The sequence below is a fragment of the Pezoporus occidentalis genome, unplaced genomic scaffold (assembly GCF_034315485.1).
Source record: "Pezoporus occidentalis ecotype Australia unplaced genomic scaffold, CSIRO_AGI_Poc_V1 ctg42, whole genome shotgun sequence".
Lineage (NCBI taxonomy): Eukaryota > Metazoa > Chordata > Aves > Psittaciformes > Psittacidae > Pezoporus > Pezoporus occidentalis.
The window spans coordinates 1,791,497-1,809,803 of record NW_026915747.1 but is presented as its reverse complement, the minus strand read 5'-3'; the positions used below and the strand labels follow the sequence as shown (position 1 = coordinate 1,809,803).

General features: G+C 37.1%; 1 protein-coding gene across 10 annotated transcripts in view; it reads left to right on the top strand.

Annotated features, from left to right (window-relative positions):
- BRD1 (bromodomain containing 1) overlaps positions 1-18,307 on the top strand; it is a 70,192-nt gene that overhangs the window by 41,772 nt on the left and 10,113 nt on the right. For 6 of the 10 annotated variants that reach the window (XM_062634193.1, XM_062634192.1, XM_062634191.1 and 3 more), the window contains 2 exons: positions 995-1,483; positions 17,455-17,590. In XM_062634193.1, the coding sequence (XP_062490177.1) occupies positions 995-1,483; positions 17,455-17,590 (625 nt within the window). Of the gene's footprint in view, positions 1-994; positions 1,484-10,123; positions 10,974-12,048; positions 12,253-17,454; positions 17,591-18,307 lie in introns of those variants that run through there. The other 4 variants (XM_062634195.1, XM_062634199.1, XM_062634198.1 and 1 more) reach the window with 4 other exon arrangements.

Sequence of the window (18,307 nt, the reverse complement as noted above, 5' to 3'; positions counted from 1 at the left end):
AAGCATCTTCTTTCTTAAGTTATATTTTAGAAGGTTCTTTTGGAAGCTAGAAAGAAGGTTGTAACATCTTTTTGAGTTGGAAATGATGGGTTAGGAAGCCCTTTAACTTGTATTTGGGACTGCTACAACAGTAGAATGTGTATTTGTCCTCCCATCGCTTTCGATGGAAAACTGAAAACGAGTTTTTTACACTCAGTTATATCTCCATTGTCTTTTCCCAGCACTGAAATCCTGGAATTGACCAGGCAGTGATCATGTTAAAAAAAGAGGGGGAGAGGGAAGGAGAAATAATGGTAGAGGGTGGTTTTTCTGACTTCTTCTATCAAGTCTGCATTGTCAAGTTGCCAGCTAGTGGCTAGTGAAGCTGCAGGACTTTGGAGGTGGTGGGGTTTTTCCTCCCCTTTTTTCTCCCTCTTTTTGCTAGATAAAACGTCTAGCCACAACTGTAGAAAAGCTTTTCAAGTCTTGACTTTCTGGAGATTTTATGATGCATTTTAGCTCATTCTCGTAGATCAGGTTACAGATATGGTGTGGAGTTTATGCTTATCTGATAAAAATGTGTCTTAGGCAGGTAAAGTGAATATTGTTAAGGTGAAATAAAGGTGTATATTAAAATGTACTTGAATGGCAGTATAATTGCATTTAACAGATAACCATCCACAACCCCAGCTTTCTAGTTAAAAGAAGAGATTTCTTAGTTTTTAGTTAATGAAACTAACATAACTGCATGAGAAGTAAAAAAGTACTTATCTAGGTGTAAACTCTTTAACACCAGCTATAAACACCTACTTTTCTATCCCTGTTACATTCCCAGTATAAAAGTAGAAACTACTAACTAGGACAGATTGTTGCTAGACAAGGTTTGTTTTTAAAATGTTATGCTTTGTTTCCAAACAACAATTTATTTGGTGGGCTGCACATTTGTAGTGAGTTTTATAATAGACTTTATAACTACAGGTTTTCAAAAATCACACTCTATTTATAATTTTTTCAGGAGATAAATCTCCCCCTAAACTTGAACCATCAGATGCATTACCTCTTCCTTCAAACTTGGAGACTAATTCAGAACCACCAACCCTCAAACCAGTAGAACTCAATCCAGAGCAGAGTAAGCTTTACAAAAGAGTAAAATTTGATAATGAATTATATAGCACTTCCATTCAGAAAGAAATAAATGGACACACTCCAGAACACTTACTTGACAGTAATCTCAATGAGTCGACTGTTTCTGCTGTAGCTGAGTCATCAACTGATGTAAACAGACGTACATCCATTCTCTTCTGCAAATCGAAAAGTATAAGCCCCCAAAAGTCTGCAAAGAACACTGAAACCCAGCCAACTTCTCCACAGCTAGGGACCAAAACCTTTTTGTCTGTAGTCCTTCCAAGGTTGGAGACACTTCTGCACCCAAGGAAAAGATCAAGGAGTGCATGTGGAGATTCTGAGGTTGATGATGAGTCCCCTGTAAAGCGCTTGGATACAGGTAAATGTTACAAAACTTACTTGAATGGATGCCTCTCAAAATTTAAGATACCTGTTAATATTTTGACATCATTGTAAATCTTCAGATTCTAGCACCTGAACAGCTTTTCCTCATAGTTGAGTAGTTACAGTTCAGAAAATTACTGATTCATTTTTGTTGGCCCTATACAATTAGATCTAGTGAACCAAGTTGTGCTTTTTCATAGTTTACACTTAAACTATGAAATCTTCCATTTATATATATGGGTAGGTGATTTTTTTCTTAAACTGCTTTCTGTTTCCTTTTGTTGAAACCATTAGGAAAGGTGAATCAGCTGCTTTTTGGAAATGCCAGGTGAAGTTACATGGAAACTTCATATATGTTGCCAAAACTAGAACTCTTGTAAGGAGGAACATGGAAAATAACTTGTTCCGTGCCTGACTTTATTTTGCTGTAGTGTTACTCCAAGCGTATTTGCTTGTTACGAAATTGGTGACTGTGTACAAGGTGCTTTATATACCCATGTATTTTATGGAAGTGTTAAATTCCAAGAGTATAACAACATTTCCTGCATTTCTTTTGGTTTTTAGTCTGTGCATTTTAAATAAAGTTGAATTATATAAGTGTGAGATTATGCTCTTAATGAGACGTCTCTAAAAAAAAAACAAAAACAAAAAAAAGGTTATCTTGGTACATTGCTGTAGTCCAGCTGAAGACATTAATTATACCTTTTGTTAGTGAGCCATAGTTCTGTTTATTGGAGAAGTTTGAATAAAACCCTCTTTGAGGAGAAACAGCAGCATAAGGAAATTACTTAAGTATATTTCCTTAATGTTATCCATGGCCATTGCTATGACTTTTATATTATCTTTGAAAGAAATACTCTGTTTCACTGTCATGTTGATAACCCATCTGCAGGTGTGAAAAGAGTGTGTGGGGTTTTGTGTCTTTGAATGAAAGATAAATTTAAATTGTGAACATGTGCTCCAAAAGCTGTTTGTGGTGTTTGTGCTGGGTTTTGTGGTTTGAGTGAGAAGGTGGTGGGGTGGTTGGTTTAGGCTTATTTTGTTTGGTTGGGGTTTTTTGTTAGGTTTATTTTTTGTTTGCTTGGTTGTTTTTTTTTAATGATCATGTGAGAAGGTAGATTATTCTAATGCTGGTATCGTAGCATAAGAAAAGATAAGTAAGATTGGGGCGGTGGGGGCAGCTTCTTGTTTATCATAGAATAGTTCAGGTTGGAAAGGACCTTAAGTTCATCTAGTTCCAAACTCCCTGCCATGGGCATGGTCAGTGTTGGGACTGATCCTTTTCAACATCTTTGTCAGTGACATAAACAGTGGGATTGAGTGCACCCTCAGCAAGTTTGCTGATTACTTTGTTTTGTTTCTTTCGCCTCATTGGAAAGCCCCAGTTTCCATTCCTTTTCCTAACAGCTTGGAAGGAGCACGTGGATTCAGTCTGGTACTTCAGGTCTGAAGTAGGAATCATGTGAATGTAGTGTGATGATAGAAAAGAGTTAATCTTCATTAATGATATAAAAAGCTTTGGAATTCCAATTTGTGAGTCTTTACCTAGATGATTTCATTCTGTACTTTTATACAGGTTGCATTTTATCACACACAGTGTGAACCATTTTGTGTTAGATCACACCAGGAATTGGTACTAATTGCTAGAAATTTTTATCTTAAGCAATGTGAATTGTTTCTTTGGGGAAAAAGTATTTTACTGTGCAGGAAAATTGACTTTTTGCCAAAACCCAGAAAACCCAGCAGTTTTCTGAATACATTTAAAATCTATCATTTTGTTCTTTTTCTGTCTCTGGGATTGGTGTATGTGGGTCAAATATGTTTTTTATTATCTTCAGAAAAACAACAGAAAAACCAAACTATTATGGATCCATGTTTCTTCTAATTTTAGAATTTTCCCATTTTAGAATTTCTAGGCTTTTCTTTTGTGTGTGTGTGTTTTTCTGTTACATAGTAATAAAATCCAATAAGTTGAAAGAATTTGTTTTAATTAAAATTCTATTGCCTCTTCCTGAGACCAGTTTAAGATTAGCACAGAATTAATTTTATATAGAAGTAATACTTAGGGGGTGTTGTATTTGTCTGTTCAGAAGAGACTCTGTATGTGAATTGAAACGTTTTGGCTAAATTAAGTTAATCTGAAAGTGTTCTAGTTATTCTTTGATAATACGTGGGGGTTTAGGCATATATGATTTATACAGATTTGTCACCTTATCAGGCTTATCCCATGGTTCTTTTTCCATTTGCTACCAGACATTTTGCTTCACACTGGAGATTTTATTCTGCGTGTTATTTTCGGACTTGTTCAAGCAATTTGAGCTCAAGCAGTTTGCAGTTGGCAGCTATTTTGAGCTACTATTCAGCAGGAAATCAGCAGAAACGTCAGGCGCTTTCCAAGATTTAAAACCAGTTGAAGTGTTTTGGTTTTGCATATGCAAGCCGGTGTCAGTTCATGCAGACGTCTGTATTGTGAGAAAAATAAATCAAATTATGTATACAGTAATACATTTTTTCCCCATTTGGTTATTTTCAGAAAATTTTCATTCTGCTGGTAAAAGAAATGGTTTTATTCAGAATAATTCAGCAGACATGCACTTTTCCCTCCTAAACAGTTCCATGATGGAAGAGGCATGCTTCAGCCTTCTTAGAGTTAGCAACTTTATGAGCAATCACTGAAGTTGACAATGAATTATTGCAGTTTTCTTTGACTTGTATGAATACTAAGTATTGTCAATTCTAATGGAATAGGAAAAAATAATAAGAACTTTGCTTAACAGACAAAGCATTGAAATTTTAAAGTGGTAAGAGCTGCTCTCTCACATCTTTTTTATTTCCTTACCTGTTCATAACCACTGTGGGGGTTTTGCCGTTACTCAAGGATGCCTGGTTGATTTGTCCCTCACCTTACTCAGTCTTCTCAGTGATTCCCCCTTTCACGTCACTCGTACGTATTATCTGAAGAAATTCAAAGAAAGACTAAAGCTTACCTATGGAAGTAAAACCATACCTAGTTTGTCGATACTTCATTATTCTTATAGACTGCCTTTTATTATACTCTCTTGAATTACATTTGAGGTTCATGTGCTCACCAGTTAAGCTTTGAGAAATACACATATGTGATCCATTGGCATACTACTTAGTAGGTATGGTATCCTATATGGTACTGGTTATTAAAATACTAGGGTTTGGTTTTGGAGTATGGGGGGTTGGTTGTTTTTTTTTGTTTTTTTGGTTGGTTGGCTTTTCTGTTTTGTTGGTTGATTTTTGGAAGGTTTTTTTGTGGGGGGTATGGGTTTGTTTTTTTTTTTTTTTTGGAGTGGAGGGGGGGTGTGTTTTTTTTTTTCCAAAGAGGGGACTGTGCCAAAACATGACTTTAACCTTCTGGAGGACAGAAAGCAGTTCACTTTAATACTCTGACCTCCCTTTATATATGAATCTTTGCTTAAAACATATGAAGCAGTAGTGTAATGTAACCTTGAAATATAATTTCATAGTGTTCTGCTACATTAGCACATATATAACACATCTTTACTTTTGCAGCATATGGTATCTAGGAATTACAAAAAGAAGACAGGTTGTTTTTACTGAGGAAATTTTGGTCATGTCAGAGATTGATGTATGATTCTTGAAGAACTGGCTCATGGGTGCACGCTGAGAGTTGTGGTCAGTGGCTCAGTGTCCAGCTGGAGGCCAGTAATGAGTGGTGTCCCTCAGGGATCGGTGTTAGGACTGGTCTTGTTCAGCGTCTTTGTCGCTGACATGGACAGTGGGATTGAGTGCACCCTCAGCAAGTTTGCCGATGACACCAAGCTGTGTGATTCGGTTAATAAGGCTGGAGGGAAGGAATGCCATCCAGAGGGACCTTGACACGCTTGTGAGGTGGGCTGATGCCAACCTCATGAAGTTTAACCATGCCAAGTGCAAGGTCCTACACCTGGGTCGGAGCAGTCCCAGCACAGCTACAGGTTGGGCAGCAAAGAGATTCAGAGCAGCTCTGTGGAGGAGGACTTAGGGGTGTTGATCAGTGAGAAGCTGAACATGAGCTGGCTTCAGTGTGCGTTCACAGCCAAGAAAGCCAACTGTATCCTGGGCTGCATCAAAAGGAGCATGACCAGCAGGTCCAAGGAGGTGATCCTTCCCCTCTCCTCTGCTCTTGTAAGACCTCACCTGGAGTATTGTGTACAGTTCTGGTGTCCTCAGCATAAAAAGGACATGGAACAAGTCCAGAGGAGGGCCACGCGGATGATCAGGGAACTGGAGCGGCTCCTGTGTGAAGACAGGCTGAGAAAGTTGGGGCTGTTCAGCCTGAAGAAGAGAAGGCTGTGTGGAGACGACCTAGCAGCCTTCCAGTATCTGAAGGGGGGCTTATAAGGATGCTGAGGAGGGGCTCTTCATTAGGGACTGTAGTGATAGGGCAAGGAGTAACGGGTTCAAACTTAAATAGGTGAAGTTTAGATTGAATATAAGGAGGAAATTCTTTTCTGTAAGGATGGTGAGGCACTGGAATGGGTTGCCCAAGGAAGCTGTGAATGCTCCATCCCTGGTGGTGTTCAGGGCCAGGTTGGACAGAGCCTTGGGTGACATGGCTTGGTGTGAGGTGTCCCTGCCCATGGCAGGGGGGTTGAAACTGGATGATCTTAAGGTACTATCCAACCTTAACTATTCTATGATTCTATGATGCTAAGTTCAAGCATGCCAGATCTTAACTGTGACAAGTTCAATGACCTTTTCAAAATACCCATTGTATACTTCCCCTGCTCTTTTGTTACAGAAATTAATTGTTTTTGTCAGGAAAGTAGTCAGCGCAATTACTACATCTGAGAAAAATAAAACTTATTAATGGATAAAAGGTAGATCATATCAACCATCTAAAATTTTGCCTCTTGTCAGTTGTGTAAAGGCAAGACAAACTCGTGGAACAAATTACTGTTTTAAGGTACCTTTTGAGCATTGTAAAATGCTAAATTAGGTTCAGATTAAATGTACATGTTCTTGGTTGTATCAGTCACTTTAAACTTTCATCAACTTAAGAAATTTCCTGTGTTGATACCTTCTAACAGACAATTTCAGCAAACATCATTTACCTAGTATTTTTCTTGCTTCCAGCTACACAGATTTTCTTAAGGCACTGAAACAGATTTAAACAGTTTTAACTCACAAATCACTGAATTAGAGTAAAAAGCACCATTTTTTTGGGTGGGGTAAATGAATTTATAATTTCTTAATATATATTGTGCATGCAGTTGTCAGTATACAGCAAGCCCATATTGAATATCTTAGTAAATGTTGGGCTGACTTCTGCCTCATTGCAACAAAATATTTGACATCACTTAAGATCTGTCTGCAAGTAGCCTGTGTATGAATTCCAGTTGCATTTTTACAGAATTTAATATTGTAGTAATGACCCATTTTACTTAATTTTATTTGGTTGGATAAGGATAGAGATCATATCTGGGGTAAAATGGAACACAGTTCTTTTTTAATTCATCAGTACTTGATTTCTAATAAATCTTTGTCTTTTGGGAGCACAGGCAGTTTGATTAGAAGTCAGGCTTCATGTGTGCAGCATTCTAGAAACTATTCTTCCTGCTTGGTTTTATTTGTGTGTTTTTAGGTTCTTGTTTCCTTTAAAATCTGATGTGAAATTTAATTACTTAAGCACTTGTCCAAAATGTCAGCTGCTTGCCTTCAGGAAGTTTGAAAATGTAGAACTTTCAGGTGTGTATGGAAACAAAGTATTGGAGATGGTGAAGGCCTAAAAAGAATTACCCTGTCTAGTTAAATTTGTCAGTGTAGAGACACAGGGACTACAGGAACTTAAGTTGTGAGATAAAACCAGGCTGCATGGCAGCCTGTAAGTACAAAGAGGATGAGAAAGGGAAGTTTGATTAGAACACTACCAAAATTACTGGGGAGGGACTTTACGGCATTTTTGTTCGGTTTTGACAAGGTTGGTTGTTTGGGGGTTTTTTAGTGGTATGATAAAAGCTGAGAAACTTTGACCATTTGCTAAGAAAATAAAGCAAATTAAGGAGATAAAGGTGAAAAAAAAGGTGAATGCTGCATTTCTTTATTTGCATTTAGCCTACTCAAGCTTCAGACAGGAATTCTGGCGGCTCTACTAAAGCTTTTTGCCAATTTAATTTTTTGAAAAGATTTTGAGAAACAGAGGATTTTTATAATATATGTGGAATAAAATCAGTGTGAAAGGCAGAAAGAGGGGGAAGGAAACTTTTTTATACCAGTCAGCAGTTGCAATGGCATCTGAGAGAATGAAGTTTCCTTTTGGTTTTATTTATCTAAAGAACTTGTAAAGATTTATCTAAAGATTCTAAAGAATCTTAATTTCCTCACCATTAAAATCCTTCACATATTTCTTGGTTTGTATTATTAGTATAGAAGGAGTTTTGAGCAACATAGTTGAAAATGGTGGAGCTTGGTGAAGCACTAGATAAATGGGTTTGTCCTTTTTCAAGGCTTGTGAAGTATGTGCATGCATAAGTTTTAGTATGTGTCAGTATTGTACAAACTTTTGCTGGGTATTAAACCTGTTCCTTCCATTGGAAGTACTATCTTTTGGGCTGGTTTTAAGGTATTTAATTATTAACACCCAACTTACAGTTGCTGTTTGTTCTAAGATCAGTACAACTCAATTTTCTGTAATAGTAACATTATATTTCTAGATGCCCTTCTGTTTTTCTTGATCTGTAGGAATTGTGGAGTCTTTTACTGGCATTTCATTGGCATTTCATTTTTTTGAATGCTTAGCTGATTTCCTGGCTCAGGTTTGGCTTTCTAAAATATAAAATGTCAGAGTCCCCTGTTTGTTTCATCTGTGACATTTATCACTAATTTTTCTTTGTAGTACATATGGTAAACAGAATTGTGGGATTTATTGAGTGTATTAAAAAAACCAGTGAATTAGGAGATCCACATTATGCTTATAAATTAAGAACACACTTGTTGTGGTGTTGGGACCGAGTGTAGATGACCTACCTTCGAGTTCACAGGCTTGGCTATCATGAAGACCCTTGTATGCAGTAAGTAAGGAGCCAGGGTTGATCAGATCACCCGTATGTTTGCCCTGTTTGCAATATCATGGAATCATAGAAGAGTTTTGGTTGGAATGGACTTTTAAGGGTCATCTAGTACAACCCCCACATAATCACCCACGAATCTGATTTAAGAGATGAATGATCATAAAAATGATCCAGTGACTCCAATGCTAACTTAAGGCACTGAACCTGACAATCAAAAGTACGGGTGACGTAAGGCTTATTCTGCTACGAGAAGATGAGAATAGATTATGTAGTTACATGCTTCAAGGGAGGTCCTTCGTAAAGAATAACTATGGTAGTATGTGTTCTTTTACTATATCATACATGTAGCCCAGTATTTTGGGACATTTAATAGCTTTCTTCTGTGTTTTCCTTCATAGTACCCAGACATAGTTTCTTCAGTTTGCATAGAGGAAATATGCGCATTAAGAAGGTGTCCCATATGTCCCATATAAAGAAACATCTATTACCCAAGAATAGGTAAAATACTTGAAAAAAGTTGCTTTTATTTTGTTGCCACCTAAACAATGTTTGTTGGTCATGCTGCCACATGGACTATCAGGCCATGCTATCCTAACATTGCTTTCATCTTCCTTTCCTCCTTTTTGTTTCTTTTTTCTTCCTTTTATTTTCCCTTTTCCCCTGCCTTCCAAGCTATAATAATGCAGCTCTTACTCAGAAATTATTTTCTAACAGCATGTAATTGGAAAAAAATGGAGACAAAAGCAGATTCTAAGGACTAATTTTTTATTTTTCTTTTCTGTTGAAGATATAAATATCTGAGTTCTGAAGGGGAAAAAAAAAAACAAAAAAAAACAAACCCTCTCTACAGATTCATCTGATTAGCCATGAAGATGTGACACTGAAAGTCAGCCTTATTTTAACTGTGTTCAGTGCTGTCTAAAGGTAGCAAAGCCAGGCTGGTGTTTAATAGCACTTGATTATCTTCATTTGGAAACACTTCAAGCACTGGCAGGTTGACTGCATGAGCAGTGAAACATCTTGTTTTGTCTTTGCAATTCTTTTCATTGAATCCAGGAAGACAGTCTTAAGACTGTAAGCACTGTTAATTTTTGCTAGGCTGGTATGAATATTTAGTGTGATGTTACAGTCACTAAAAGGAGTCAGATCGTGCACTTCCTTAAGTACAGTGCAAGCTGTCATAGAAAGAGGCTGTTCCATGGCTGTAGTAAGAACTGGATCTTTTATACTGAATTATTTGAAGTTTTCATCTCCCATACGAAACACCTCTCATGGTATGAAGGGTCTGGAAATTTGGTCAAAAATGCAGTTGTATTTACAGTCCTTGCTAATTCAAGGACTTGCACTTTACTGTGTTGTCCTGAATGTCATCTCAACAGTGGCAGATCTCCTTAATCTTTCTTTCTAGCTGGCAACTTCAGTTTCCATTTCTGTTCTCTGCCCTAGAATGAGGTACAAATAAGAAAATAATTTTTCTAAATAGCTGTAAAAGGCAAATGGTAAATTGTTTCCTTTTTCAGAGAGTAGGATAGCTGAATATGTTTATATGAAAGAGCTATGAAGTTTACCGTTCCATCTGTTTCCTTTTCTTTCAGATACCATGCCCAGTATGTGTGTTCTCACAAATACAGGAGAACTAAGAAAAAGAAGTTAGTTCTATTTAGGAAATGGAGTAGCCTGCCTTTGTAGGGCTTGCTGGGCTGCTCTGAAAGACTGCTTGGCACTAGGGTTTTGATGCAATAACAGATAATTATCATGCTTTTTCATTATATAAGTTGAGAGCAAAAACAGTCTTTACTGATTTAAGTTTTTAATAACTCATTTTCTTTCTTTTAATTTATATTAGGTTTTGATGGGTGAGAAAATAGACATCTTCAAATGAAAAATGTAAAAGTATTTTTCTAAAGGATCTTCACTGCTTGTGTCACTGCATGGTTTAGGAAAAATGTTTTGGGAAAACGGTAGTCTTTGACAAGATAATTAGAAATAAATGGTCCTAAGTATTACTGACATTCTATAGTAATCATATTCCTTGGATCCTCAATGACACCACTGATCTGTGTGCAATGCAGGCATGCGAGTCTTGTATTTTACAATCACCTGTGTGTGGTTTACATGTCATAAATCATATAAACTAGAGCTGACTGAAGAATTCAGTTTGTAAAGCTAGTTTTGGATTCCTCGAGTTTTGTTCTTGCACTTTTTAATGGTATTTTCTTCTATTCTGCTGTTGTAATCAGTTTTTTTTCTGTACCACCGGAACAGCTGGTGCTCTCTGGAAGAAGTTGTGGGGATTTTTTGAGAAATATTTCTGCTTGTATGCACTTTTTTTCCCTTCAGATATTTCTGGAATATTTTCAGACTCCTCCACTGGTGTTGCCTCCCACTTGTATATTTTAAAATCTCTTGAAACAGTTGTCCTGCAATACAGTGATCCTCTTTTTGGAGTGCAATGGACTATCCTTATCTTGTGGAAGCTGTAGCTATTTCAAGTTGATTGGTTTTCCTTTCTGTTGTACAATTCAGATTGAGCTGTTTTAAGACTCTTCTCATTAGCCAGAGACACTTCTTATTCCCAGATTTTAAGGACAATTAACAGTTACAGTGTGAATTCTTAGGCATTCTGTTGAAATATGTCAAGCTGACTATTTGGTGAGCCACCAAACTGTTTTCAGTATGTGTTACTTCAGCCAACAAAGATGAAGTTTTTCGTATCTTGAAAGCTGATGCTGTTTAGTGTGTAGGTGCCACGTCGTGGGCTCACACTGTTTTCTTTGCTATCTTTTTCCATGACCACATTTTGAGCAGGCTTTAAAAGCTTTATTTCCAAGGGAACTCTTCACACCAAACTTTTATGTTTTTGTGACTAACTTCCTCCTGTTTTGTCTGCGTATTGAAGACTGTTTTAAGAACTGTAAACTTGGATGCGCTCAGATATTCATCTGTGTATTCTGAAAAGGTTTGTGTCTAATATTCTTACTGCACTTCAGAATTTACTGTTGGAAGTAGACATTTATAGGGCTACGCCAAGGTTGACTTTCTAAAAGCTTTGCAGGTGCCTTTCTGTCGCTGCAGTATGCACATTCAAACGTTTGCATATTTAAGAATGCATTTACTTCTGATTATTTATTACCTTAGAGTATTCCTTTATCCTGTCTGTACGTACCTGTATATACAAATCCTCTTAAATTAGGGTCATCCTCCTACTTACTCTTACTGGAGGGATTTTCAGATACATTTCAAAACCATGTTCTTGTTGCATATCATGCCCATGGAGGTTGTGTTCTGTACTTTCAGTGACTTGCATTTATTTTCCTTTTCAAGAAAGAGGGCTGAATCAAAGTGAAACTTTTAATCGGCTTTTGCCCCTTTTGAACCTTTTCCTGAGTACTACTGTTAGAATACATGGAACACTTGTGTCGTTCTTACTGTCTCTGGACACTGCTGTAAGGATGGCTTATTGATTTGAAATCTCTGTTTCCTTTCAGAGAGACTTAATGGCTTTTTCACTGTCTTCCAGGTTCTCATATTAACTAATATCATGCTGGGTATTTATCTCTTTGGATCCTAATTATTTTCTGTTATCCTCAACATGGAGTGGAATTCAATTAAGTGATCATTTTGGAGCGCAGAAAGACAATTACATTTGAAGTAATTATTTTGGATCATGTTGGAGACACCAGCCATCCTTAAAACAAAACAAAAAAATATGAACACTGTTGGAGGAAGTCTTTGACATATATGAAACTATGCTCTTCATTCAATATATTGCCCCATTTCCGTAAGTTATGAAGTTATACGTATTGTAGTGTATGTGACAAATTGGTCGCAGATTTTTACCAGTCCCAGTGTTCTTACTCCCAGAACTTGTTCTGTGAGAGCAAATTAGTCAAGAATGTTTGATCTACATCCTCTTCCTTTCCCCAAAAAGCAGTTTAATCTTCCTTGGAGAAGTAAAGCGTACCAAAAATGTTTCACCTATTTTTATGCATTTATGTAGTTTTAATAAATTTTATTTTTTTATATATGCATATATATATATTTTAATGAAGACTAATGTCACTGGTGCTGGGTAAGTGCAGAAGTCAGACTTGATTAGTCCTTGCTTGGGAAAATAAGCCTAAACAGTGTTATATGAGTGCTGGTGCGCTGTGTGCAGTCATTTTTGAATGCTCCCACTTTTCTAGTGGTTGAAATTATTTAGGGGTTTTCATTACTTCTCAGCTCTTCAGCTGTGGTTTTAATATAGCACTTCATCTGACATTTGGAAATACTTAGTTTTACATCAAGCTACGCATAATAAAGTTTGAATTGTTTTAGAATAATTTTACACAGTTCTGCTTTATTTTTGTTTCAGCAGAACTGCAAGATGCAGTTACAGTCTGCAGCGCACAATTCTGTGTTCTGTGGCAGCATTTTATGCTTTCATGGGGCACTCTGCTTCTTGGACTGTCCTGAGTTTTGTTCTTCAGTCATTTTTTTTTTTCCAAACTTCTGCTGTCTTTCTTCCATTTCCCGTTTCCTTTAATTCGTTGTAGGCAACAAGATTCTAACTGGCTTGGTAGGTAGTCAGTGAAAGTTCTGATTGCAGTTTAAGAACAAACTGTTTCTGTTGAGAAAAAGTTGAAACTTTCCCCAATAAATACCGTTTTCAGGGCAGTGAGAAACCTGTGAAAAGACATCAAGCTGATCGTCTTTGGTGTACTTTTTTTCGTAAGTTTACATTGATTTGTTAGTGTTTCTTTATTTTTAAAATGGGTATGTGTGTTATGTTCCATGATTGATACGGCAGGAAACTTGCTTTGTAAATTGCAGTCTAGAGCTGAAGATTGGAAATGGCAGTAACCCTGCGCTGAAGATTGATAGCAGACTTTGCTGTTTGAAATAACGAAAAAGTTTGATGTTTGGGGTTGTTTTTCGAGGGAAGTTGTTCTCAATCAGGGGTGTTGAGTATGTGTAAGAAATTCAGTACTTGGCCTAATAAAGTTTCTCTCACAATTGCAATGAAAGCTCATTAGATCTAAAAATCATGAGCTTTTGGAAAATGGATATTGCTCATAGAGGTTTGTTGCAAGTTTACCCAGGCTACTTGTCTGCAAAAACAGGATGAGTTAGTTCTAGTACAGATTTTCTTTGTTTGACCTTAATAGTAATAACTGTTGAGACAATAAAACGCAAATTCCGTAAAGCAAATGGGGATCTTCTTTAACCTCATTTATTCTAGTAGCTACAGGAGATTTGGTGTTTCATGATTCATGGGAAGAGGTTTTTAATGATCTGAAAACCAAAAAACAGATTTCCAGTTCTAGCATATAAATGTAGTATATTGGGGTGTTTTTTTTTTTTGCACACTGGTGATAACATAAAGCACTTACATTTTTCATTGTGTGGTTGCTTGGGAGCTGCTGCATCTGTGAGTAGATATGAGTGTGTTTTGCTTAAAATAAGCATTGAGATCTTTCTTTCTTAAAATAGTGCCTGTTGCTTATAATTTATGAAAAGTGGACTGTATAAACTTGAGTCACGTGGATTGCATAAGCTCATGTTATTCAGGGCTTGCTGTTGACAAAAATTACTCCTGCTAATAAGCCTGCATGTTCTTTGTTTTTCATGCTTCCACAAGCAAGAGAGAGATGTGTCTGAGCAGCTCTAGATCCTTTTTCGTTTTAATATTCCTTATTTGTCAAAAAAGTTGGGTTTTTTTTAACCCCATTTATCATGGTTTAACTCTAGCTGACAACTTAAGTGCCATGCAGCCACTGGCTCACTTTTCTCCCCCTGTGGGATATGAAGGAGAATCAGAAAAAGGTAAAACCTGTGGGTTGAGGTAAGAACAGTTTAATAGTTGAAATTAAGTAAAATGTAATAATAATTGTGTGAAAGGGGAGATAACAGAGAGGAATAAAACCCAAGAAAGACAAGTGATGCACAGTACAATTGTCTACCACCCATTGACTGATGCCCAGCCCATCCCCAAGTAGCTATCCATGGCTCCCAGCTAACTCTCAGCAGTTTATACACTCGGCATGATGTGCTGTGGTATGGGATGCCCCTTTGACTACCTTGAGTCAGGTGGCCTGTCTCCTCTCCCTCCTGGCTTCTTGTGCTCCTCCTTACTGGGAGAGCATGAGAGATTCAAAAGTCTTAATTTAGGATAAGCACTACTTAGTAACAACTAAAACATCGGTGTGAAATCAACATTATTTCTATACTAAATCCAAAACACGGCACTGCAGTAGGTACTAGAAGGAAAATTAACTATCCCAGCCTAAACCAGGACACCACTGTTAGTAACCATTCTACAGACTGAAAAAAACTTTGCCTACTGTAATGTTAAAATCCTACATTAGTGAAATAATGACACTCATAAGTTATGTTTAAACTAATATAAGACTGGACTACCACTGGAGAGTAGTGTCTCCATTGCTGTAGTTGCATGTTTCTGTTGCATTGCTTGTTCCTCAACATCAGCAATCAAAGCAACCACATGGTTGCTTTTCCCAGTGCATTGCTGAAAACTAGTTCATTACCATGAATACATATTTCTTGGTACTGACATGGTGAGGACGAGAAGAAACCATTGGCAGGGGTTTGAGAGTGCCAGAATGTCCATTTCAGCAGCAGCACAGTCAAACTGATGGAACCAATCAAAATGTGAAGCTAGTCCTTAATTTTATTTACTTATTTATTTTCCTCTGAATATACATACCGAACAGTGTACATAGAGACATGTAGCTATGTCATATTTGGCATACCTATGGCTTTTTATACATCATCTTAAAAGAATGAACAGGTATTTCTACTTCCTCAGTCCTTTGGGAATGTGCACTGTGTTCTTGTTCTGGTAGCAGTAATTGTTTGATCTCTCTTTAAAACTTAATCTCTGATCTAATTTGTTTCTGCTGATAGCTGATTTATATTATCTAAGGGCCTGAATGGAAACTTGAGTAACATGTCTCTGGCTTGTGGCAGGCTGAAAACAGAGCAGTTTCTACACCTCACTTGAAAAATAGGTCTGACAGGGTATCTGAGAATAAGAAATAGTTTTGCAGAGACGCAGGAGATTTCTTTTTGTATTAGCAGAATGTTTTTTCAGCTTTTCATGTCAGATGCGTTATGAAGTGTACTGCGATAGTTTGTAGGCAAATTTAAGCTTTCTCATAAAGCAGAATCTGTTCTGACAGGTCCTTCAGCATAGTCTAGGACTGAACTCCTCAATTTACAGTTATTTGTACTGGCTTGCTGAGAATGAGAACAAGATTAATCAATACCATGTAGTTTGAGGTTTGAATGCTCAAGACAACTCTAGATTTATCATTTTCTTTCTTTCATAGGAGTTACAGGAGTTCCAAATATATAATTTGTATATACAAATATATACAGGAGTTACAAAATAGACAAATGTATATTTTCAGTGTCAGCTAATTGACAGTAAAAGAGAATGCTTCTCTATAAATCTTTCAGACTGTTGTATAGCTTCTCCCTTTTCTCTTAAAAATCTAATTCTGTGTTCATAATCCAAATGGAAGATCTCCTAGGCATTAGTGGGAAAACCCTTGAATCACTGTATGGTAAATGCCCTGAAATATGACTAGATCATACAAAGTAACTTGCTAAGCTCAAGTTCCTTAGTTGTCAGTGTTCTTTGCAGAGGTCTTCCTAGCAAACAGACTGGAAGAATTAGAACTTAATAAAGGGAGTTCTGCCATAATTATAGTATAATGCCCTACAGAAAGACACATGAAGTTACATATGCTTGCTTGACTGTGTCTGAATGAACAATGATCATGATGACCTTTAAGACTCTGATGATAGGATATCTGGGATGGGTTGCTCTTTCTTCCAGTATTAGAAGCATGCTGCTGGTCATAGCCTTAAGTAAAAACTTTTATTTGTTGTAAGGAAACAAATGTGCTGAGAATTCATCTTAAAATTTTGTTTTCTTTGCAGTCTACAGCTTGCAGTAGCTGATTGCAGGCTACTGCCATTGCCTTTATCCCAGTTCATTTCTGTTAATACTCTCAAGTCTGTGTTGGATTCTTCCTTTTTTTTTTCAGTTCTGATGTCCACACCTCTTCCCCTCCTCCTTGGGAAAGTCTTCAGAATGTGATCTTAAACCTCTTAATATGTCTCTTTAACCAGATACGGGAATGGCTTAAGAACTGTACTGTTTGTGAATTAGCAAACCCAGAGCAGGGTTGGTGGCAGCCCATGAAATCAGTATCTTGTAATCATAAAAGCCTTATTTTTACATTTTCATTGCAACTATGAAACTAAAATACGGTAGCCTTGGATGTACTTAAGCTTGTGCCAGGGGAAGGATAATAAAAAATAGTAATGTACATATTATTGGCTATTAATCACAGAAAAAAGACATAATGTCAGTTTGAATTTGCAAAACTGGAAGGACTTCCAGGAAGAAGTAGATAACATCAGGAGGGAATCCCTACCACTCTTCCAGTGTTTGAAATGGATTTTCAGTATTTTTTGACTTATGGTTGTAGCATTGTATTCAAAGCAGTCTTGTCTTGACTTGGTAAATCTGACTGGTTTGTAACTTTTTTTTTTTCCTCCTTTTGGTTTTGAGGGTTTTTTTTACTCGGCTTCTGCAGCCTCTCTCAGTAGTCGGAAACATGACATACAGACACTGATGTGATATTCAATTTGGCATTTCACATATTATGATCTTCACTTTTTTTTAATGTTACCTATTTTCATCCTGTCTTTAAAATCTGGATTACAGGAACCTCCTATTTATAATACTGTGTTCTGAAACAAAATGTTTGGTGAATGCTTATGTTATTTCTTCACATCAAAATTCTTGAAGTACAGAACAGTAATGATGCAATGTGTGAATACAGAAAAGTTTTAGTAAAAATGGTGTGGTTTCAAGTTTGATGTAGTTTATTTTTGTGTTACACTGTAGGTCTGTCAAATGGTTTTGGAGATGGAAGTAAAGAGAGAGCATTAGATGATACTCCTGGAAGAAAAGTTGAACCTCGTCGCCGCTGTGCATCAGAATCTAGTATTTCATCTAGTAACAGTCTTTTGTGTAACTCAAGGTAAAGCTGTAAACCTGAAATACAATTTGAGACTGAAAATGCCAGTTTTCTGTACTGCTTGTGGACCCACATTGGAGGATTGCATAAATTTGAGAAAAAAAGGAGTACATGTCCATTTTCTCAGTTGTGTGTCAAATCAGAGACACCTTTCAGGTTTGCTGGATTCTTCTGTTGAACCCAGGGCCCTTACTGCAGATTTAGGCAGCTACACTTGACTGTGCTTCTCTTGCTCTGTATAGATACATACACGTTTGTGCATATAGTGTCTTGTTTTACCTTCCTAATCCCAATCACTGAAAATAATGTGTTTATTTCAGTGAGGAGAGGGGAGAAGCAGTTTGCAAAGCAGAGCCTTGTGCAAAGGGAATGTAAATTCAGTAGCTGTGAAACTGCAGTTTATCAGTCTCTGGTTTGGAATACTGGCTGTTTACTGCAGTGATGATAGTAGCTGTATACCAGCTATTGACTGTCTCTGTGAAGTCTGTTGGTAAAGACAGAACTGTCAAAATGGTCACCTCTGCCACCATTGAAATTTTTCTCCACACCAATGGTGATATCCGTATCTTCCAAAAGCACTCTGATCTGTGCATGAAAGGTAGTAACGATCTCTAGTCCTAGACTATGAGGATGGGACATAACAGGAGTACAGGGTCAATCTGTTACGCAGGGGGGCAAAGGAAGGTTTTATTCATGTGTTCAAGATTGGCACTGAACTGT